General features: G+C 37.5%; 2 protein-coding genes across 2 annotated transcripts in view; both read left to right on the top strand.

Moving 5' to 3' along the window:
- Positions 1-833: 833 nt before the first annotated feature.
- SH3D19 (SH3 domain containing 19) overlaps positions 834-23,899 on the top strand; it is a 105,541-nt gene continuing 82,475 nt past the window's right edge. The window contains exon 1 of the mRNA XM_012660017.1: positions 834-870. The gene's annotated coding sequence lies outside the window, so the exon portion shown is untranslated. The remainder of the gene's footprint in view (positions 871-23,899) is intronic.
- On the top strand, positions 7,125-7,699 carry LOC105822995 (40S ribosomal protein S26-like). Its single transcript, XM_012660071.1, has one exon. It carries the CDS (start codon positions 7,143-7,145, stop codon positions 7,488-7,490), a length of 348 nt encoding a protein of 115 aa, XP_012515525.1. The 5' UTR covers positions 7,125-7,142; the 3' UTR covers positions 7,491-7,699.

Below are 23,899 nucleotides of genomic sequence, written 5' to 3'. Positions count from 1 at the left end.
TGGTTGTTTCTCTTGTATGTGATAGTCTCAAGGTTGATGAATAGCATTTAAAGCAGTCTGGAGAGTCACTTTTGAAAAGTTCAAGCAGCTGTGCTCTTATTTCTTACCCTATGTATAGCAGGGTTTCTCAACCTCAGCACTATTGACATTTTGGGAAAAATAGTTCTGTTGGGGGCGGCTGCCCCGTGCATTGTAGGACCTTTAGCAGCATCTCTACCCACGAGAGCTCTCTTCTCCCCAGTTATGACAACTGAAAATCTTTTATATGTAGCACATTACATCTAATTATTGGTGAAACATTGAAACCCAACTTCTGAAACGTTCTGGGTGATAGATAGTTAAGGATGAGGCTGTATTGGTCTTAGTATTTGCAGATGTTGTTGTAGCTGACTGCTCATTTTTCCCCCTCCCATTCTGTTAGAAGTTTCTGCCAACCATGATTCATGGAATGATATTTTTGAGCTGAGTAATCTGTGGCTTTTCAGTTTCCTTGCTTTCTTTCCTCAGCTAAGTCTGTTTTGGTTTTAGCAAAGTGTTTAACAGAGGAAAGATCTTTTAAAATGAAGTAATACATATAATGATATATTTTCCAAGTAAGTGATTTTAACAAACCATAAAAAGTTTTTATGCCTGTTCTTCGTTGTGTCCTTTCTACTTCCTCTGTCAGGCAGATCCTCTCAAGGCTGATGAAGAGCCTTACACAGGGAAGACACAACTCCCTGTGAACAGTCCTTTGTGAAATCTAATGGTATGGCAACTAGTATTTAAGAAATTCTTTTCTCTGGCTTTTAAAGAGAATTTTGATGTATAACTCTTACCTTTCTTTACAGATCGCAACGGACGAAATAAACCAGAACATCGTTCTTCAAGGTATGAATTTATAGTATTTAATAATCCTGTATAAAGCTTTTCATTTGAAAAATATTGTTTGGAAGCAATGTAAGTGTCCCTTTTAGAGTAATGGTATATTGGAATCTTCTGTGGCATTCAGAGAAGCTTCACGAGGGAAATATTGTTCCTTCTCTGAGTAAAAATTCTTTATAAAATTATTGACTACCTGGAAGACATGTTTTATTTTGAGAATTCCTATCAATAACAAATACATTTTCATAAAAATTATTTTATTCTCATTCCTTCCTTTTGTGATTTATTTTCCTCCCCTTTAACCAGGATTTTTATTAAGTGTGTATTGCTGTTTTCCTAATCATAAAGCTAATATAGGCTCATTATAGAAATTTAGAAAATATTTTAAAAATTTAGAAAATATTTTAAAAATACGAGGTATGAAAAAAAAGCTAAATAAAACAAAATCTATCCTGCCTTCCATCAGCCAGAGATGGCTGGCTACTGCTAAAATTTTGGTGTATTTTTTCTAGACTTTTTAGGTTATATTAATATATATGTATGTATACAAGTGGATTCTTTTAAGTTCTTGTTAGGTAATTTCAAATGGCAAGGAAGGTTTTATCACTTAAGCTTTTCATTCACACTGAGAATGTGTTTCACTAGACCTTCACCAACACCAAAGAGTATTTTTAAAAACCCTTGTCAAACTTACAGGTAGGAAATTATCTGACTTCTTTTCCTAGGCAAGACTGACAGGCTACATTCAATATTTCTAACCCAATTTTATGAAAGGTTACAATTTTTCTAATATTAATTTCTCCTTACTTCACATTCTATAACTTTTTGTACTTTTTGTTGTAGGAACTAATAATGTAAGGCATTCATTGGGTTGACTGTAGTGGTAAACTAAAAACCCTATTGCTTTTTCAAGGAAGCAAATCTTAGAATTCACTGACCTCTGTGAATAAAAATATAAAATCTATGAAAACTGTATTACTTAGAATAGCAAGGCATTTTTCAGAAATTGTCAGTCAAAATAAATTAGTGAGACCTAATCTGAGAGAAGGATATAGCTGGATATTTAAAATGTTGACTGATTTTTTTTTTCCAGGTATAATTTACATACATTAAAATTCACTCTTTTTTTGTGTATGGTCCTATGAGGTTCAACAAATGTATACAATTACACATCTACCACCACAATCATACAATCATAAAACAGTTTGTAGTATTGATTTTTTTTTTTTTTTTTGAGACAGAGTCTCACTCTTTTGCCCGGGCTAGAGTGCCATGGCGTCAGGCTAGCTCACAGCAACCTCAAACTCCTGGGCTCAAGCAATCCTTCTGCCTCAGCCTCCCGAGTAGCTGGGACTACAGGCATGCACCACCATGCCCGGCTAATTTTTTCTATATATTTTTAGTTGTCCAATTAATTTCTTTCTATTTTTAGTAGAGACGGGGTCTCGCTCTTGCTCAGTCTGGTTTCGAACTCCTGAGCTCAAACAATCCGCCCGCCTCGGCCTCCCAGAGTGCTAGGATTACAGGCGTGAGCCACCGCGCCCGGCCTGATTTTTTTTAATACTTAAAAAAATAGCCCAAAAAAGGCAATGTAAGAGAGAGGACTTTAACAGCGTGCTTAACTATGGGTAACATAAAGTTGGAAGGGTAAAAAATAGGATGATAAAACCAGAATCCCTAAGACCCTTGGGCATACTAAAGATTGAACTGAATTGAGCAATATGAATTTTAATAGGAACAGATGCAAACCCTTACACTGAAACACTGGTGGAACATAAATAGATAAGGAACATGTGACTTAGCAATATGTTTGACAAAGGCTAGAGGACTTAGTTCTTCATAAATTCACCATGAGTCAAAAACGTTATGTCATTACCTCCACCTACCCCCCCCAAAAAGTCTGCATTGATTTGATTACACTGAAAGAAGTTTAATATCCAGTATATTAAAAGTGATAGCTCTAGTCCACGTTTTTGATACTCTATCCAATTCTGGGTCCACAGGACCTTGCAAAATTGAAGTAGGCAGGGTAGTGGCTATATTGATACCAGGTGAGGTGCTTAAAAAATAACAAAACAATCCCGTGCCCCACTCCAGAGATTCTATTCAGTAAGTCTGGAGTGAATCTTCAAAATCTGTATATTAAACAAGTCCCCCAGTTCTTCTGATACATAGTCAGGTTGGGTCTGATGGGTCTAGAAAATATAATAGCAGCTGAGTTGGGACAGGGAAGATGAAAAAGAAGAGTGTAGGATAAAAGTCCTACATCATAGGAAGTCTGGCATGAGAAATTGGGAGAATTTAGCCTAGGTGTGGAAGTTTGGGGAGGTGTATAGGACAGAAATGATAACTGGCTTCAGACACCTGGAAGCTGGTACATAGAAAAGACTAACAGAATTGTTCCTCATAAATGCTGTTCCCTATTAACAGAAGCCCAGGCCCTTGAGGAATAGATGATTCCAGGACTGGGGCAAGGGAAAGTGCAAGATGAACCTGGACTCTTGGTTGTGACAGAAAGCTAGGAAGTGCTCAACAAATGGGGTTATGTCAAAAAGACATAGGTGGTAGCTTCAAGGGATTTTCCACTGGCCAAATTTGAGGCAATTTGAGTATTAAAAAAAAAAAAAAAAAGACAATACGGCCAGGTGACTCACTCCTGTAATCCTAGTATTTTGGGAGGCTTAGGTGGGAGGATCGCTTGAGCCCAGGAGTTTGAGACCAGCCTGAGCAAGAGCAAGACCCCTGTCTCTACAAAAAATAGAACAATTAGCCAGGCATGGTGGCATGTGCTTATAGTCCCAGCTACTTGGGAGGCTGAGGCAGGAGGATCACTTGAGCCCAGGAGTTTGACGTTGCAGTAAGCTATGATTACACCTCTGAACTCTACCCTGGGTGACAGAGCGAGACCCTGTCTCTAAAAAAAAAGAAAAAAAATCTAGGATTAAAAAATCCCAAATTAAAAAAAAATGGATTTACATCCATTAAAGTACAGAGAAAAAAATTTGAGGGGACAATTAGGAAAATTTAAATATGGATTTGATTTTAGATAATATTTTATTAACATTATCTTTTTTTTAGGTGTAGAATAGGAACGTTATTATGTGGGAGAATGTGATTCTTAGGAGATAGGCGCCAAAGTGTTAGAGATGATGTTGTTTTATGTTTGCAACTGAATCTCAAATAATTCAGGGGGGAAAAACACAACATGAGTGATAGAAAAGTGAATGTGGGAAACATTAATAATTGGTGAATAGATGAAAGGTACGTAGGTGTTAATTTTACTGTTTCTTCAACTTTTCTGTAGACTTGAAAATTTCAAAATAGGAACTGTTCTATGTGTTCCTGGGAGTCCCAGAGGGCAGAATGCACGTTTGTGGGTGAAACTGAGGGGGGATGGATTTCGGCACAATATGAGGAAGAATTTCTTGACAGAGCTGGTCAAAGAATCAAAGATGGAATTGGCTACTCTATGAAGGAATGCTGTCAAGGAAAAGCTAAACAAGCTAGCTAAAAATAGAGAAGATTCATGCAAATCATTATTTTAGATGGCTCCAGCCCCTTGCTTACTAATAGTCAATCAATATATCTTGAGAATCTGTATTCTGGCTCAGGATACAATAGAAAACAAGGAAAAGTCTCCAGCTTCATGGAATGTCCATTGTTTTGGATTTACAGTCTCAATCTCTGAGAGTCTTATTTGCCCTAAAGTCAAGTTCCAAGTCTTCACAGTTATATTTCAGGCAATACTGTGGTACTCTTGAGGGTATTCAGAAAGTATTCTGATTATAATTTAGTCTCTAATTTATACTGTTGAATTCTCTAGGATTGTGCTACTAGTCTTGATAACCCTAGCACTTAGAGTGCCTGGTCCACAATAAGCACTTAATAAATGTTTGTTGAATAAATGAATGCCAACTGTTTTTCAAGAAGAGAAAGGGAAATATCAATATTTTTCCCTTGCAAACTGCGAAGAACCTGACTCTCAAAATCTCGCCCATGACTGTTACTGGATATGTTTGTCACAGCAGCAAGGAGTAATGTCCTGTAAGAAAGGAGAAATGTTTTTTCAGGGAAAGGCCATTGTTTTCTGTTCAGGGTGTCTGCTGAGATTGGCAGTGACCTATTCTTCTCCTGCCATCCTCAGCTGAGCAGGGCTACCCTGCCAGGCTAGCAGTGCATCAAGCTGATTAATACCCGCTGCATCAACGGACAGAAAGAAGAAAATATAAACAAAAAGTCACTTAATTTTGGTATGTTTTTTGGTTCTCCTCGGGCCACTCAGCAATAAGAATAATGGGCTCAGAGCCCAGCAAGGATAAGAGAAATGCATTTTTCTTGTTTGTGTTTTTACAGGCCAAACAATCCTATAGCTTTTATCTGAGAGGTGAATAAATTTGGGACATCTGCCTGTTCTTTCATTTCAGTGCTGAAATTAGAAGGAAAGCATAATTCTTGTCAAGTTAAAGGAAAAGTTGTATCATATATAGTCCAACACTAAGACTCTAAGCTAAAAAAACACTGTTTAAGCATTTTTTTTTTAATATTTTTTTTTGAGACAGAGTCTCACTCTGTCGCCTAGGCTAGAATGCAATGGTGTGATCATAGCTCACTGCAACCTCAAACTCCTGGGCTCAAGCGATCCTCCTACCTCAGCCTCCCGAGTGGCTGGAACTACAGGTGCTCCCATCTAATTTTTCTATTGTTAGTAGAGAAGGGGTCTCACTCTTGCTCAGGCTGATCTTGAACTCCTGAGCTCAAGCAATCCTCCCACCTCGGCCTGTCAGAGTGCTAGGATTATAGGAATAAGCCACCGTGCCTGGCCTATTTAAGCATTCTTAAGAGGCTTGCTGGGTGTTTTTTAAATTACTTTGTTTTGATGTGGATTTTTTTTTTTATTTGCGTGCTGCTAATCAATCAATGTGGAAGTCAGAAATATCTAAGTTCTTCTTTTCTTAACTTTATTAGTTTAAACATACCATTTCCCAAATTAATGTCCCTCATAACACTCTTCTGTAAGATATTAATCAGTATGTCGAAATAAATGTTTATATACAAAAAAGTTTGTGAAATGGTAAGTTAAACAAAATTAGACATATTTCTTTACTGTGATACTACTCAGAGTCTTCTACACTAAAGTACATTATAAACTCCAAGTAAGAGCTATATTACACGTCAGTTTAAAAATTTATTTGAATTTATAACTTCTTTTCCCAGACATAGCTATTAATAACATCTATAAAAAAGCGCCATGGAATAGTAATTTGGAAAACTAATTGAAAGGGAGTATGGGCCTGGCGCAGTGTCTCACGCTTGTAATCCTAGCACTCTGGGAGGCTGAGGTGGGAGGATTGCTTGAGCTCAGGAGTTCGAGTCCAGCCTGAGCAAGAGTGAGACCTATCTCTACTAAAAAAATAGAAAAATTAGCCAGGTGTTGTGGCGTGGGCCTGTAGTCCCAGCTACTCTGGAGGCTGAGGCAGGAGGATCGCTTGAACTCAGGAGTTTGAGGTTGCAGTGAGTTATGATGATGCCACTACACTGTAGCTGAAAAAAAAGAAAAAAGAAAGAAAACGAAGTAGGAGCTAAAGATAATAATGAATGTTAAGTCCTGTGGCAATCAGTGCCATGAATGGAAAATTAGGAGCTCATTTTACCACTACACCAGCTCTAAATAATAGATCTCAATGACTTATTAAGTCCAAATAACCAACTACTTCATCTCAAATGTTTTGCCTACTTACAAGGAAATATTTTTTCCTTGTAAAAGAAGGCAGCAAAGAAGGCAGCAAAACAAAGAACCTGAAATCTGTTTTTCAAAAATTATCTGATAATTAAAATCAGATAAAATCCTGTTTGCTACTCATTCATAAAATTTAATGAGATTTCATTAAAAGTCACAAAAATTTAAAAATGAAAATTCAGGCCAGGCGCGGTGGCTCACGCCTGTAATCCTAGCACTCTGGGAGGCCGAGGCGGTCGGATTGTTTGAGCTCAGGAGTTCGAGACCAGCCTGAGGAAGAGCGAGACCCCGTCTCTACTAAAAATAGAAAGAAATTAATTGGACAACTAAATATATATAGAAAAAATTAGCCGGGCATGGTGGCGCATGCCTGTAGTCCCAGCTACTCGGGAGGCTGAGGCAAGAGGATCGCTTGAGCCCAGGAGTTTGAGGTTGCTGTGCGCTAGGCTGATGCCATGGCACTCACTCTAGCCAGGGCAACAGAGTGAGACTCTGTCTCAAAAAAAAGAAAATGAAGCTCTTTCGCGTGCTCGCTTCCAAGATGACAAAGAAAAGAAGGAACAACGGTCGTGCCAAAAAGGGCCGTGGCCATGTGCAGCCTATTCGCTGCACGAACTGTGCCCGATGCGTGCCTAAAGACAAGGCCATAAAGAAGTTCGTCATTCGGAACATAGTGGAGGCCGCAGCTGTCAGGGACATTTCTGAAGCGAGTGACTTCGATGCCTACGTGCTTCCCAAGCTGTACGTGAAGCTACATTACTGTGTGAGTTGTGCCATTCACAGCAAGGTAGTCAGGAATCATTCTTGGGAAGCCCGCAAGGACCGAACACCCCCACCCCGATTTAGACCTGCGGGTGCTGCCCCAAGACCTCCACCAAAACCTATGTAAGGAGTTGAGTCCTTGAGGACTGAAGAAAAACTATCCATTGGAAAAAAATAAAATGGAAATTATACTTAATATAGCATGTTGAGTATGTCTGTGCCAGATAGAGTGGGAGTTTGTGTTACACCAGGTGTTCAAATGTGAATTGTCACATAATATTTTCCTTGGAAAGAAAGCTAACCTGTGTGAATTAAACTTTAACTCTTGCAGTCTTATCCTTGGCCTCCCCAGTTTGCATAGCTTTGTGGGAAAAGGAGGGAGGGGAGGCGTCTGAGTGTTGGGTGAATTCAACGTGGCCAAATTTAAGTTGGCATCCTAAAAATGGATGAAGATCTCTAGGAGAGCAAGGGAAAACTGAACATTGTTAGTGAGGGGCACATTGGGAAGTGACTTAGACTGCGGTGTTCATACCTTTGGTCGGTGACTTTAGAAGTGCACACTTGGATAGCTTCACAGCTGTTCCAGGATTCATAGTCAGATCTTCAACTTCCTACCTTGTAATTGGTCTGCTGGTAAGCCAGTTACTCAATGTTCATCTTTCTGTAGTGCATTTGTGGGAATCCCTTCAGAGGATGGAGAAAAGATATACCTTATTTCGTCTGTGTGACAATGGTTTATTTGTACTATAAATCAGAAATAAAAACTTCAGGGGCAAAAAAAAAAAATGAAAATTCAACAAAGTGAATCTAAAATTTAAAGGAAGAGCAAAAATAACCAAGACAATTTCGAAGATTAAGAAGGGGAGGTGGCCAGGTTCGTGGTTCACGCCTGTAATCCTAGCACTTTGGGAGGCCAAAGCAGGAGGATCACTTGAGGCCAGGAGTTTGAGACCAGCCTAGGCAACATAGTGAGACCCTGTCTCTACAAAAAATAGAAAAATTAGCTGGGCACGTTGGTGCATGCCTGTAGTCCCAGCTACTTGGGAGACTGAGGCAGGAGGATTGCTTGAGCCCCTCCCCGCCAGGAGTTTAAGGCTACAGAGAGCTATGATGACGACACTACACTCCAGCCTAGGTGACAGAGTGAGACCCTGTCTCAAAAAAAAAAAAAAAGACGGGGAGGTGGACTGTTGTATGTAATTATGATATTTTTTTTTGTCAGCAGAGAAATAGGTCACTGGAACAGAATAGCATTAGATGAATACATATAGTTCTACATCATGTGACATAATAGAAGCAGGCTTACAGATCAGTGAGGGAAAGTGGATATGTCAACAAATGGTGCTGGAACAATTGATTGATATTTTTAATCTATATGGGATTCGATTTATCTTATGATGTAGAAATGTAAACACGTGAGTATAGAAAATATCTTTATGACTTTGGGGTAGGGAATGAGTTCTTAAACAAAGTTCAACAAGTACAAACCATAAAGAAAAAGATTGATAAATTTGACTGTGAAAATTTAAAATCTATGTGCATGAATATATCAAAAGCACGTGAAAAAGGAAGTCACGACTATGCAGTGCGTACAGGCAACAAAGGTTAGTGTCCAGGATAAATAAAAAACTATGCATCCGAAAGAATAAGACAAATAAATCAGTAAAATATGGCAGGGAACTCACAAAAGATGAAGCCTTAGTAGCCAATTAATATATGAAAAGATTCTTCACCTTGCTAGTATTAAGATGTGTGCTAATATGATAATGAGATACCATTTCACTTCCATAGAATTGGCACAGAAATCTCAAAGATTGCCAATTCCAAGTATACATAATAGTACGTAATGTGGAACAACAGTAAGGAAGACTTTATTCAGGAATGTCATGACAGGTGTAGGGATCACTGCAATGGGATTTTGCAGTGGGGGAGAGGGATTGGGCTCAACTCCTAACATAGCATGGGCACATGGGAATTTATAGTAAAGGATCAGGGCAGGGGGCAGTAGACAGAAAATTACTAAGAGAAATAAACATCAGAGGTAAAGGCAGTTCCAGTGAAGGATGAAGAACTTGATCAGACATCAAGTGTGATCAGATATTGAAGATGGGGGGTTCTTAATAAATTTACTCCGTAGGGTTCTTTCCTAAACCTAGATTTTACAAGGAAGTACACAGATAGACCTAGGAGAAGTTTCAGAAGCCTAACTAAAGTTTGGCCAAGCAAAGAATCTTTGTCAGTTCAAAGTAGCACTGTTTGAATTAAGGGAGCTATAGCTATGTGTAACAACATAGATAACTCTCAGAAGCATAATTTTAGATGACAAAAAGCAAGTTGTGGAAGTATAAATGTAGTATGATACCATTTATATAAAGCAGAGGTCAGCAAATGGGTCAAATCTGATCTGCCACATCTTTTTGTAAAGTTTTATAGGAACTCAGCCATGTTCATTTGTTTGCATATGGTCTTGGGCTGCCTTCACATTACAACAGCAGAGTTGTTACAACAGGGACCATGTGGCAAAACACAAACAATGCATTACTTGTTGTTTATTTTTTATCACTATATATATGTACTAAAAGCATAGATAGATGCATGGATGTGATAAATAGTGAAATTAGGATATTGATTATCAAAGGAATGGATCAGGAAAGGATCCACAGGGAGCTTCAAGTACATTTATGTTGCTTTATTTCTTTTTTTTTTTTTTTTTTTTGAGACAGAGTCTCACTCTGTTGCCCGGGCTAGAGTGAGTGCCGTGGCGTCATCCTAGCTCACAGCAACCTCAAACTCCTGGGCTCAAGCAATCCTTCTGCCTCAGCCTCCCGAGTAGCTGGGACTACAGGCATGCGCCACCATGCCCAGCTAATTTTTTTTTTTGTATATATTTTTAGTTGTCCAATTAATTTCTTTCTATTTTTTAGTAGAGACAGGGTCTCGCTCTTGCTCAGGCTGGTCTCGAACTCCTGAGCTCAAACAATCCGCCCGCCTCGGCCTCCCAGAGTGCTAGGATTACAGACGTGAGCCACAGCGCGCGGCCTGCTTTATTTCTTAAGCTATGCAATATTATCTATACTTTTTTTTAAAACCCTAGCAATTTTCATAATTTAAAAAAAGGCTCTTAAGAAGACCTTAAATCCTATAGCACTGATAAAGATGTTTTTCCAGGAGATGAGCATAAAATTGAGTGAAATTTTCTTTATTTCTGAAAGAGAAAAATAAAAAGGAGAAAATAGTCAAGAACAAAGACTGTTCACATTTCACCTCTACTCATAGTCCTATTCCTGTATTTCCCTCTACTCGAAGGACCCTCCATTGCTCTGTGGATTTTGATCTCTTTTTGCCAAAGAGTTACACAAGTAACACATGAAAACATTTTTTAATAGTACAGAAATATATGTTATCTGCCTTTATCATCCCATATGTAACTTTTTAAGAGTCTGGTGGTTCAATTCTATCCTAGTCTTCTTCCTATGTATATATGTAATATGTATTCAAATAATATTTGGAATAAATGGATATGAGTGTATATGTAATATGTGTATTTATATGTGTGTGTACATATATTTTTGCCAAGTTGCCTTTTTCACTTAACATATTTAGAAAGTATTACTATGTCAGTTTACACTTCATTATTCTATTAACTAGTACATGAAATTTTACAATGTAGCCTTATTATAATTTATTTAATCAGTCCTTTATTGATAGCATTTAGGTTGTTTCCAATTCATTACAGTTAGAAATGCTGCTGCAGTAAACATCTTCATGTTCAAATCTTTATGTACAAATGTATAGGAAAACTTTTTTTTCTTCCAAGATAAATTTTTTTCCTGTTTCGATCTTCATTCACAATTACTTTAGGTTTTAAAATTTTATATGCACTGCATTTCTGTTTTCTTCCAAATGTCAGACAGCTTCATGGTGATTTGGTACTGCTCCAGGTTCAGTAAGGCCCATTACAACTCCCTTCCCCTCGCTGTGGCTTGAAATGTCACCCAATACAGAAAGAGACTCAACATGCAGAATATTTGTAGCACGTAGTTCAGCATACTCAGAATTAATAGTTGATGATGTTAAAATTTATAGCAATCACTTTATCATTAAGAATTTTAAAAGGTCTTGGTTTTCTGCACTGGTACCCTGTTGTTAGTCTTATAAAGATGTTGAGGATTTTATTTTGACACTTTACCAACATCACATTGTGGTTTAAATAGATTAGATTAAAAAGATTTCACTTGCTTTTGCTTTTCTCCTTTTAAATATATCTATTAAAATATCATGTTCTGCTGGGTTCAGTTTAACTGCTGTAATTCCGTAGCATCTCCCTGACCATATGTTTTGATTCCTGTACCTCTATAAACTATAGCTATATGTAATTACTTGCTGGCATTATGTCTTCTAAGCTATAAGAGAAACATTACTTTTGCTGGAGCATCTGTAATGCCATAAACAAGGTGAAAAATTAAAGTGTATACAGGTTTTGTCAGGGGGGGAATCCTTTTGCAATGGGAGATGTGAACGAATTAACAGTTTATGTCATCCTACAGAGAATAGATACATATTTTGTTGTTTTATTGCGGTTTTAAGAAATGTAACTTTAGCATTTCCCCCTAGTGTGATGGGAATGAAAATGAAGCATTTATATATTGTATCGGTTGGGTAATTGAAAAGTTTTATTGGCTGGCCTACCACTGCCATAGTACTTAGTATGGGGATTTTCTGAAGTTGTTTCAAATTAAACTATCACCAGGCAGTTAACTTTGGAACAGCAGCTGGTCCTGTATTTATTACATTTTCTCAAGATGGGCATATGTGGCCACCGATTTCTTAGCAGTCCAGGGAACACATGGAACTCCAGGCCCTTAAATTATTTCATCTTAATTCTTTCTTCTCTTTCCCTTGGGCTATACTTTATATTAGTTTTTACCTTTCTGCAGTATAATTTAGAAGTAGTTATTTTCACAATTCTACAAAATCTATATTAAAGAGCTTGTATTTGAGTGAACTTTGTATATATCTTTGTGGCTCTCAATCTGTCCATAGGTTACGGTTTTATTTCAACTAAGAAATATCCTTATGCAATTGGACTTCAAATTTTCATGCAGATATTTTCCCTTATTGGCACAGCATACATCACATTCTTCAAAACTATTGATTAGGACTATAAACCACAAAAGCCTACTAACAGATTCCTGAAAGAATCTGAGTCTGGACAGAATTGCTAAACAGTCATTCAGTAGCCCAGTCACCTCCCATCTCATTATACTGCTGTTGATCAGAATTCAGTCTTGTCCTTATAGGTAAAACCAGAAATCAGGCCTGGTCCCAAGAATTCAATTTCAGGGTTAGGAGTATCCTTATTGATTAGAGGCTCCTCTACTTAATAAATCAGAGTATCCATTTCTGCCCTAGTAACAAGATTTTGCCACTTCCGATCTTGTTTCGGTTGTAGGCTAGCTCTCCAGAGATACAGAGGGAGCAGGCCTGCCCTTGTGCAACACTTGTAAGTACAGCAAAATAAGGCAGACATCCTAAAGAAATGTGTGATTCTCCCTCCTTTTGGACCAGAGGATTGAGAATCAGTACCCTTTGTTAATTAAGAAAATAATAGAATGGTAGGAAAGTATTGATTGACTGAAGGATTTAGATTAACAGTGTGTTTAAATATAAACATTCCCTCAACTGTAAACCTGTTTCTTCAAGATAATGTTGTCCCTGGCACACTGCCTTGTGCGGGCAGTTCAGGGATGCTGTCAAGGGATGGTAGGTAGAACTTACAAAGTTTATCACCATCTATTGCCCAGTAGTTTCTCTTGGCTACAGATTCTGAAGAGAAACTCCAGGTAGAAAAAGTCCTTATAAACTGGACTGCACTCTTCAAAACTTTTGCATGTGGTGAATTCCTATCTTTAACACCGCTGCTCTTTTTTAAAAAGCTTTTAAATAAAGCTAAATTCATTTGTTCTAATTATAAAGCAGAAAACAAGCATACCTTGGAGATATGGGTTTGGTTCCAGACCACCTCAATAAAGCAAATATACAAATAAAGTGAGTTATATAAATTTTTTGGTTTCTTAGTGCTATAAGCTTTATAAAAAGTTATGTTTACACTATACTGTAGCCTATAAAGTGTGCAATAGCATTATGTCTTAAAGACACAGTGTATATATCTTAATAAAAAAACTTTATTGCTAAAATATGCCAGTGATCATCTGAGCCTTCAGGGAGTCCTAATCTCTTTGCTGGTGGAGGGTCTTACCTTGATTTTGATGGCTGCTAACTGAGCAGGGTGGTGGTTGCTGAAGATGGGGGTGGCTGTGGCAATTTCTTAAAATATGCCGACAATGAAATTTGCTGCATTGATTGACTCTTCCTTTCAGAAAAGATTTCTCTTTATCATACGATGCTATTTGATAGCATTTTATCCTCAATATAACTCTTTCAAAATTTGGTGTCTGTCCTCTCAAACTCTGCAGCTGCTTTATCAACTAAATTTATGTACTATTCTAAATCCTTTGATGTCATTTCAACAACGTTCACAGGTGTAGATTTTATCTCAAGAAACCACTTTCATTGCTCATCCAGAAGAAGCAACTCCTCATACGTTCAAGCTTTATCATGAGATTACACCAATTCAGTCACATCTTCAGGCTTCACTTCTAATTCTGGTTCTCTTGCTGTTTCCACCACCTCTATAGTGACTTCCTCCATTAAAGTCTTGAACCCCTCAGAGTCTTCCATGAGGGTTACAATCAACTTCTTCCAAATTCCTGTTGATGTTGATATTATGTTGACCTCCTTTCATGAATCACGAATGTCCTTAATGGCATCTAGAATGGTGAATTCTTTCCAGAGGGTTTTCAATTTACCCTGATCCATCAGAGGAATCACAGTCCATGGCAGCTACAGCCTTATGAACGGTATTTGTTAAATAATAAGACTTGGAAGTCGAAATCACTCCTTGATCCATGGACTACAAAATGGATGTCGTGTTAGCAGGCATGAAAATGACATGAATCTCCTTTGTACATATCTATCAGAACTTCTTAGATGACCATGTACATTGTAAATGCACAGTAATATTTTGAAAGAAATCTTTTTTTCTGAGCAATAGGTCTTAATAGTGGGCTTAAAATATTCAGTAAACCATGCTGTAAACAGATATGCTGTCATCCAGGCTTTGTTGTTCCATTGATAGAGCACAGGCAGAATAGATTTAGCATAATTCTTAAGGGCCCTAGAATTTTCAAAATGGTACATGAGCATTGGCTTCAATAAGTCTCCAGCTACATTAGCCCCTGTCAGCCTGTCTTTGAAGCTTTGAAGCCAGGCATTGACTTCTCTCCAACGAGGGAAGTCCTGGATGGTGTCTTCTTCCAATAGAAGGCTGTTTCATCTACATTGAAAATCTGTTGTTTAGTGTAACCACCTTCATCAACGGATCTTGGCTACATCTGGATTACTTGTTGCGGCTTGTCCATCAGCACTTGTTGCTTCACCTTGCACTTTTATGTTAAGGAGATGACTTCTTTCCTTAAACTTAATGAACAAACCTCTGCTAGCTTCCAACTTTTCTTCTGCAGCTTCCTTACCTCCCTCAGTCTTCAGAGAATTGAATAGACTTAGGGCCTTGCTCTGGATTAGGCTTTGGCTTAAGAGAATGTTGTAGCCAGTTTGATCTTCTATTCAGACCACTAAAACTTTCTCCATATCAGCAATACCACTGTTTTGCTTTATGTCATTTGTGTGTTCATTGGAGTAGCACTTTTAATTTCCTTCAAGAGCTTTTCGTTTGCATTCACAACTAACTTTGGTGCAAGAGGCCTATCTCAGCTTTTGATACGCCTTCCTCACTAAATTTAATCGTGTCTAGCTTTTGATTTAAAGTTAGAGACATACAACTCTTCCTTTCACTTGAACACTTAGAAGCCATTGTAGGGTTATTAACTGGCCTAATTTCAATATTTTTGTGTCTCAGGGAATAGTGAGGCCCAAGGAGAAAGGCTCTCCCAGATGGGGGAACTGCCAGTGGAGCAGTTAGAACATACACATTTATCCATTAAGTTCACCATTACAGTAGTAACATCAAAGATCACTGATCACACATCACCATAAGAGATATAATAATAATGGAAAAGTTTGAAATATTGTGAAAATTACCAACATGTGACACAGAGGCATGAAGTAAACACATACTGTTGGAAAAATGGTGCCAATAGACTTGCTCAATGCACGGCTGCTGTAAACCTACAACTTGTAAAAAACACAGTGTCTGCAAAGTGTGATAAAATGAGATATGCCTGTATGTTCATTATAGAAAATTTTGAAAAAACAATTATATAAAGAGAAAAGAAAATCTTTGATAATCCCACCTCACCATAGTCTCTATTACATTTCGATATGTTTTTTCTGATTTTTATCTTTTCAAATAGATACTATAATTTTAACATAGTGACTCACGAATATATTGTTTTTCAATTGTTTTATTTAGCATTATGTGAACATTTTCCAATTTTAGCAAATATTCTTGAAATTATGATTAAATTTTTTGACTACACAATAATATATTCTTATTACAGAAAGTTTGTAAAAATACAAAAAAAAAAGGAAAAAAATTTAAATCACTAGTAGTCCAGTGATAACTACTGTTGGTATATTGGTGTTTCAGTCTTTTGTGAATACTGGGTATACTTTTTTAGAATAAAATTGGGATGTTGTCTATAACTTTCTTTTTTACAAAATAAGAGTTTATAACCATTTTCCCATAACATGATTTTTAATGGTATTTAATCACGTAGGTATACCAAACTTTATTTTCCTATCGTTAGACACTTATGTTATGTCCAAGTTTTTACTATTATAAATAATGCTGTGATAAGACTCTTATACCTGCATTTTTATGGACCATCACTGATTATCTTCTTGTGATAAATTCCTAGCAGTGGAATTAATGGAACAAAAAAATATATAAACGTTTTAAGACTTTTCATATATACTAGCAAATTGCCTTAGTAAATGTTGCATTCTCACCTGTATAACATTCTTTGAAGTTCTTCTGCATTGCTTATGGATGAACCAGAATATTGTTCCTTCCAGTTTAACTAATTTGTATGTTAGAATGCCGAGATTTGTAAACCATGGCCTATTTCTACAATTTTTATTTAAGTCCTCAAAACAGGGGTCTTATATTAATCCACAGCCTCTGGAAGTCCATACGCCCAGAGCTTTTCAGAGGCCTTTCTGAGGGCACTGGAGTCGGATCCCCTGGGTTAGAGGTGTAGACACCAGTGCATGTCTCTTAAACCTATATTTGAAATCCATGCTGTCTGTGCTCAGGTTTGAGGAACTTTTAGTGTGATCCAAAATGAATCCAAACTCTTTGGTCATGCCCAAGTTGAGAGAATTTTTTTGGGCAATCCAAAATGAATTTTAAGAAATAGCTTTTTAGCTAGTTAGACTCTGCCTACTTTGGTAAAACCGTTCAGAGAAGCTGTGGAATAGAGTGTAAAGTGCTTAGGTCTAGCCATCAGGCTGCCTGAATTATAATCCCAGCTTCACCATTTAGAAGCTGGGTCCCCTTGGGCAAGTTTCTTAATCTTTCTTTACCTTAGTTTCCTCTTCTATAAGTGGAGCTAATTGTAACACCTGTCTCTTGGGTTATTATGATGATTGTTTATTATAGTTTGCTGTATCAGTCAGGGTTCAACCAGAGAAACAGAACCAATAGGAGATGTATATTAAGAGATTTATTGCAGGGAATTATTTACGTGATTGTGGGGGCTGACTAGGCAAGTCAGAAATGGCAGGCCACCAGGAAGGGCAGGCTGGAATTCTCGTCCACGTAGTGAAGCTGCCATCCACAGGTGGAATTTCTTTTCATCAGGAAAGCCTCAGCTCTACTCTTAAGGCTTTTCACCTGATTGAATCAGGCCCACCCAGATTTTCTAGGATAATTTCCCATACTTAAAATCAACCGATTGCGGAGTATAACCAAATCTACATAATACCTTCACAGCAACATGTAAATTCGTGTTTGATTAAATAACTGGAGATTGTAGCCTATAGGGCGATATCTACTCTTACACATTTGTGCTATCCCTTCATGCTTGGATAAGCACACTGCTACACATGCCTACCCTGTGTGAGCTATTAAAGTCTGGAATTGTTAGGAACTGCTGAGTAGTCCCACAGGCTTCTGACATAGTGACAAGATATTATCTCTGGCTACTTGAAGAAAAGATCTAGATTTGGTCCTCTCTTTTTACTAGTGCTGATTTTTCCACATAGCAGATTAATTTCCTTTTGGGAAGTTAATTGCATTCCTTGAGCATGACAAACCCTAACCTCCTCTCACTCTGAATACAGGATGTTTCTTGGCCCCCTCACTCAAAATAGGAGAAGACAGGCCACTCACAAGTAAAATAGCTAATGGAAATTTCAATCATGACAGACATTGTTAGGATACTTTCTGGAGGTCTTGTGTTTCAATGCTCCTAACAGTCTCTCTGGAAACAATACCTGTAATTGATCCTCTTGTAGATTGTCTAGGCCTGCATTTCAGTGTTTGGTTTATTTCCATAGCTTTGAATGATGGGATGGCAATGCAGTACTACTAAATCTTACCTCACGCGGTAGTGGTGGTTGCAGTGCAACTGGCCCTTGCCTGCTTCTCTGAGAACTACCTCCCCCAAACCTCCAATCTCAGCTGAAAGGTAGGCACCTATGGCCAGGTTTCCACGTGGTCCTACCCCATTTGGCCATGGCTGGTAGACCTCTGTCCTATAAGGTATACTAATCAAGTTCTTTTTCTTGAAAGTTTAAACTAAAAGACACAGAGCTGAGAGCCATGGTTTCTGGACCTTGAAAAGTATTTAGACTTGGACTTGTAGAGCATGTATGCTGATAAACAGATAAACGCTGGCCAAGTATGCCAATGAACAAGCAGGGGGAATCCAAGTGTAGCAGGGGATGTGAAGAGTGAAGCAGAGATGATGTGGTCTCAGAGAGAAAGTGAGGAAGAGTGAGAGCTTGCATGAGAAGCTGCTTTGTTTTCCAGTGCTACATGAAGTTCAGCTGTACTTCCTGTTTGTACAAATTCCCAAGATACCTTTGTGTGCTCAAAATAAAAACCATTTTTATTTAATTTAAGTTAAAAGAGGTTTCAGCTCTTTTAACTGCGTAAGATAATATAATATCATTGGAAGAAATAATGACATTATAATTTAGAAATGAAAGTTACATACCTAACATACTTACATTGGCTTTAGGACTATCCCAAACTATAGCCTTGATTCTAGAATTTATTTCCACATAGACTAGAGTGCCGTGAATATATTGAGAAACAGAACAGAGTAGTACTTAAAAGTATTTATGGACAAACAAAATCCCTGCATATAACATATTGTGTGAAGAGGGAAATGTATTGCTTGTCTTATGAACACTGATACCAGATCTATGCCTTAGTGAGTAATAGAAGCTTTTGTTTTGTCTTCTTTCACGAAGAGGCTAAAAGAAACCTCTTTAATATGGGATTTTCTGTCTAAAACAGCACAAAATACAGCCAGATCCATGAATTTTCAGACGTTTATTTGCATAACTCCCTGACTATATTTTGCGACTAAATCCCAGAAGAGATGAAAAACTTAAATCATTTTCTAATACCCTTCAAGATACTTTCCCCCTTCCTCCACCATTGCCTCTGATTTAAATCTTCCAGCCATGGGATGTTCAGTGAAAAAAGACAAGTTCTCAAGATTCCTTGGTAATTAATTCACAATTCTCACCTACTTAAGTGTAGGTGAGTCAGTGAAACCAGACTGTCCAAGTTCAAATCCTGGCTTTATCATTCACCAGCTGTGAGACCTTGGACAGTTAAATTACATACCCTTTTCTCATCTATAAAATTGGGATAATAACAGTACCTTCTTGTAAGAGTGGATGTGCAGATTAAATGAGTCAAAAGATATAAAGCCGTTAGAATAGCTCAATTAGATTAGCTATTATTTTATTATTATTGTAATAGATTAAATTTCAAGTCCAACTCCCTTTATCACAGTTGAATTAAGTAAATTGGTTTGTATTAAGTGAACTTAAATTGGTATCTTGGGGTGTTTTAAGTTTCATATTTAAAAAATTTTAGACCTATTAGGTAGAATAGAGATTATCCAGTCCAGTAATGTCATGTTATAGATAAGGAAACCGACACGTAATTAGCTCACAGAATGAGTGGTGGCAGGGCTGAAATTAGGCCCCAGACCTCCAAACTCCTCACACAAATCTGATCCTGACCTCTACATTCACCGTGTCTCCAGGAATTCATTTACAGCCTAAAGCAAACACGCTTTATGTACAAGGATGGGCCACCTCCCCTCCCTTCTCCTTAGCCTTCTATTTGCATACAGAAGAGACTTGATTTCAGTATTTAAATGAAGTACTACCCTTTATTGTTTTTTAATAATGATTGTTGAAAACATAGCCTTTAAGTCTCCCATATATTTTTTCCACTTAAGCCTGAGGGAAAACTATAACTTACATATATGTGGGCCTGATGTTGGAAGGAGCATGATTTTTTTTTTTTTTAAAATAACATCTCGATGAAACATTGATAAATGCAAATTTGATATCAAACAGATATATTGGAGTTTTCTATACAATGGTATGTTTTGAAAGTGGGATTCACTTATATTCAGAAGATATTTATTGTATGTGATAAGCATTTTGCTAGGCATGGAGGTAGTTTATGCTAAATGTAGGCACTTGGAACCCTAAGAAATAAATCTACAGAAATTTTTGCCCCACCCTAATTTACTTTAAAGGGTTTTACTTTTAAAGGGTTAATTTACTTTTAAGGGTTAGCAGTCTTCCTGCCTCCTGATTTTTTCTTGCTTTTGCTAGTACATCTCTTCTTTGTAAAATACCAACCCAAATATTCTGTCTTTACATGGAGCTAGTCAAAGTGGTGAGTCCTGTGAATGGGCCTGCTGGACCTCACTCCTCACTTTGGACATGACTTCTCCTTGGGAAAGTACTTGGATTTGGACCATGTTTTTGATGCTCTGGGGAACAATCCCGTCACTCAGTGTTTACAGTTCACTGTTACACTAATTCGTGTAGGGGACTTTTTGTATTATCTTCTATAAACTCTTACAAATAAAACATGGAAAAGAAGAGTTTATGTGATCGGAGTAGTTTAAAAACACATTGTGACAAATGTAACATATTAATGTAAGATGACTGATTGTGGGCTATCTGGGAACCTAATATCTTCACAACTATTTTGGAAATCTAAAACAATTCTCAGATAAAAAGTTTATTTAAAAAAATCCTCCCCAAAAAACACATATACAAAATTATAATGATAAAATAAGTTGCTATGATTTAATATTAATATTAGCATAGTGAGCAGCTTTTATTCTGTTTCACTACATAAAATAAAATAAAATGATCAAGGCTGAATTATTTCGGTAAGAGAAAGGTCATTGTTATCATAGAAAGTCCCAGTTTGAAAACAAACATCTCTAACAGGATGTTAGAATTAGAAAGGCATGCAAATACAGTTTTTTTTTTTTTTTTTGAGACAGAGTCTCACTGTGTTGCCTGGGGTAGAGTGCCTTGGCATCAGCCTAGCTCACAGCAACCTCAAACTCCTGGGCTCAAGCAATCCTTCTGCCTCAGTCTCCCGAGTAGCTGGGACTACAGGCATGCGCCACCATGCCCAGCTAATTTTTTCCATATATTTTTAGTTGTCCGATTAATTTCTTTCTATTTTTAGTAGAGACGGGGTTTCGCTCTTGCTCAGGCTGGTTTTGAACTCCTGAGCTCAAACAATCCGCCCGCCTCGGCCTCCCAGAGTGCTAGGATTACAGGTGTGAGCCACCGCGCACGGCCGCAAATACAGTCTTTAGTTAAAAGTTTTAAACTGGGATAAAGTTACTATTTGAAACATTTTGATGCCTCAGGGACAAAAATAAACCAAAGACTGCTAATTTCTTGGGCATACTTTTATCTAGAGCACAAATCACCTCTATAAATTTATGAGTCTGGCATCCCCACCTGAGAGCAGTGGTCCATCTTTGCATCTCCAGGAATGGTACATAACCGTGAAGGTGATCAGTGATCAGTTACTGTTTCCTGAATTGAATGGAGAGGAAACACTTTCAAAAATGAACTAGAAACAATTAAGAATCTGAGGACCTTTAGAAATTTATTCCTTTTTGAAGCTACTTGCAAAAATAAATAAATGAGCTAAAGAAAACCTTTCTGATTAGTATTTGTACCTTGGTTATCTTCACACACTGTTGCCTGCTCAGGCTGCTAAAGTCATCTGGTATCCTCATACCCCACTGCCAAGGATTGTTCTGCACCAGCCAACTCTTTCTGGTAAAGGAGCTGGTGGCAGTGAGGGGGTGGTGGTACTGTTGCTGCTATTGCTGATTGTCCTGTCCTGGGAATCCCACCTAGTCTTCTTCAGACCTTTGATGTTAGGGTTGAGGCCTGTGGGAACAAGGTGGAATTAGGAGTAAATCTTGGAAGCAAGTATGAGATTCCAACCCTACCACCAGCAGTTATATTTCTCTTTACTCTTTTGTCTCCATCTCTTCTTCCTCCTATTCTTGGAATTTTAGGCAGAATTCCAAGTATCCTCTGGTATGGTTCAACTCAGTCTGAAACAGCTGTATATCTCTTCTGGGAAAATTGTGGCCCCAGTTTTAACAGAGTATTTGTCTGGAAGCGAAATGTACAACTTTATTATACCAGCTTTGGGTGTTTGGAAAGGCCCTCATTGCTCTGCCACTCCATCAATAAAACAGGAATATTTGCTACCTAGATAGAAGGAACCTATAGGTGGTGTGGATTACTGAATAACGTATCTTTTTTTTTTTTTTAAGTAAGGTTGCAAAAAAATTTTAAAAACCAAACAAGTCTGTCTGTCTACCCACCTTTTTCCATTCACACATTCATTTCAATTGATTTCTACTGTTAGGAATTTTTACGGCAGAAAGGGCCATGACCCAAGAAACAATTAGCATGTCTTACAGATAATTCTTATGGTGACATAGCCATTGGTTACAAGCATGAGCAGGACGATCTTGAATGCAACTAGAAGTTCAGGTTAGTATTGGACTGTTGTGCCAAGCCAGTTCTAAAAATGCCAGCACTGACTAGCTGAGAGTTTGAGGAGTGACTCTAGCTTTGACTGCCGCAAAAAGGTAAATGTTACTATTCATGTCTGCACATTCTTGCTACTGAGAATCTTTTTTATTATTTTTTAAGTTTGATTATACTTTACTCTCTCCTTTAGTTGTATTTCATTTAAATTGGCATTCATGATTAGTTTTATATTTGTAATATAGTTTTTTGTTAAAGATTCTAAATATCCCTGGGTGATCCCACATTGCCTAATTTGTATTATAATTGCCTGCTTAAAAATTTGCCTGTTTACTTGTCTGTCTTCTCCACTTAACTCCACTTAATTTAATCTCTTGGAACACAGGAGATTCATCTTTTTTTACTTTTGTCCTCAACACCTGGGAAAATCCTTGGATATAGAAAACACTCAGGAAATAATAGTTAAATAATGCTTTTCAAATTCTAAGTGTTTATGTTGATTTAATTGGATTATTAACTCCCTGTATTTTTATTGTATGCTAAAGCAATAGGGGTTAGGGAAGTATAGAGATTATTTTCTTTTTGTAAACTGTTTTGAAGTTGTGTGCATGCTGTAATTCACTGTTATTATTCATGGCAGGATTCTGGAGGATTTTCACCTTTGCAATGACACTTACATTTGACCTCAGCCTGCTATTTCCAGAAAGTGATTGATTGGCTGATGGTTTGAATGTAATCTTAATTATTCAAAGGTTGTGAATTTGACATGAACTGATTAATTTATTTTGTTTTGTTTTGTTTTGTTTTTGCCATAGCAAATCTTTTTTAAAAATAACTTACAAATGAAAAATACAGAGACATTGGTAGATGATCTATCATTCATAATTCTATGCCTCTTAGAGACAACTATTGTTAACATTTTGGGCACATGCAGTGGTATGCCGATAAATGTTTAACCACTAGCTCTCTGAGTGTAATTCTGATATCAAAGTTGGTTGATATTTTTATTTATATTAATGAGTAAGATGAAAGTGAAGTAACTAAAATATATTAATATGTCAGAGTTTTCAGTTATTTGTCAATGGCACGAACAACTTCTTCACTGATTCAGATAATAGTTTTCAAATACTGGAAGAGGCAGGACGTGGTATCTCATGCCTATAATCCCAGCACTTTGGGAGGCTGAGGTGGGAGGATCGCTTGAAGTGTTTGAGTTCAAGACCAGCGTGGGCAACATAGCAAGACCCTGTCTCTACAAGAAATTTAAAAATTAGCCCCGTGTGGTGGTGCACACCTATAGTCCTAGCTACTTGGGAGGTTGAGGCAGGAGGATCGCTTGAACCCAGGAGTTTGAGGCTGTGGTGAGCTTTGACTGGGGCATTGCATTCCAGGGTGGGTGACAGAATGCGACCCTGTCTCTTAAGAAAA

Source organism: Propithecus coquereli, unplaced genomic scaffold, assembly GCF_000956105.1.
Source record: "Propithecus coquereli isolate 6110/MARCELLA unplaced genomic scaffold, Pcoq_1.0 Scaffold65, whole genome shotgun sequence".
Lineage (NCBI taxonomy): Eukaryota > Metazoa > Chordata > Mammalia > Primates > Indriidae > Propithecus > Propithecus coquereli.
Note: the sequence above shows the minus strand (reverse complement) of the source record. Positions and strands in the feature narration are given on the sequence as shown.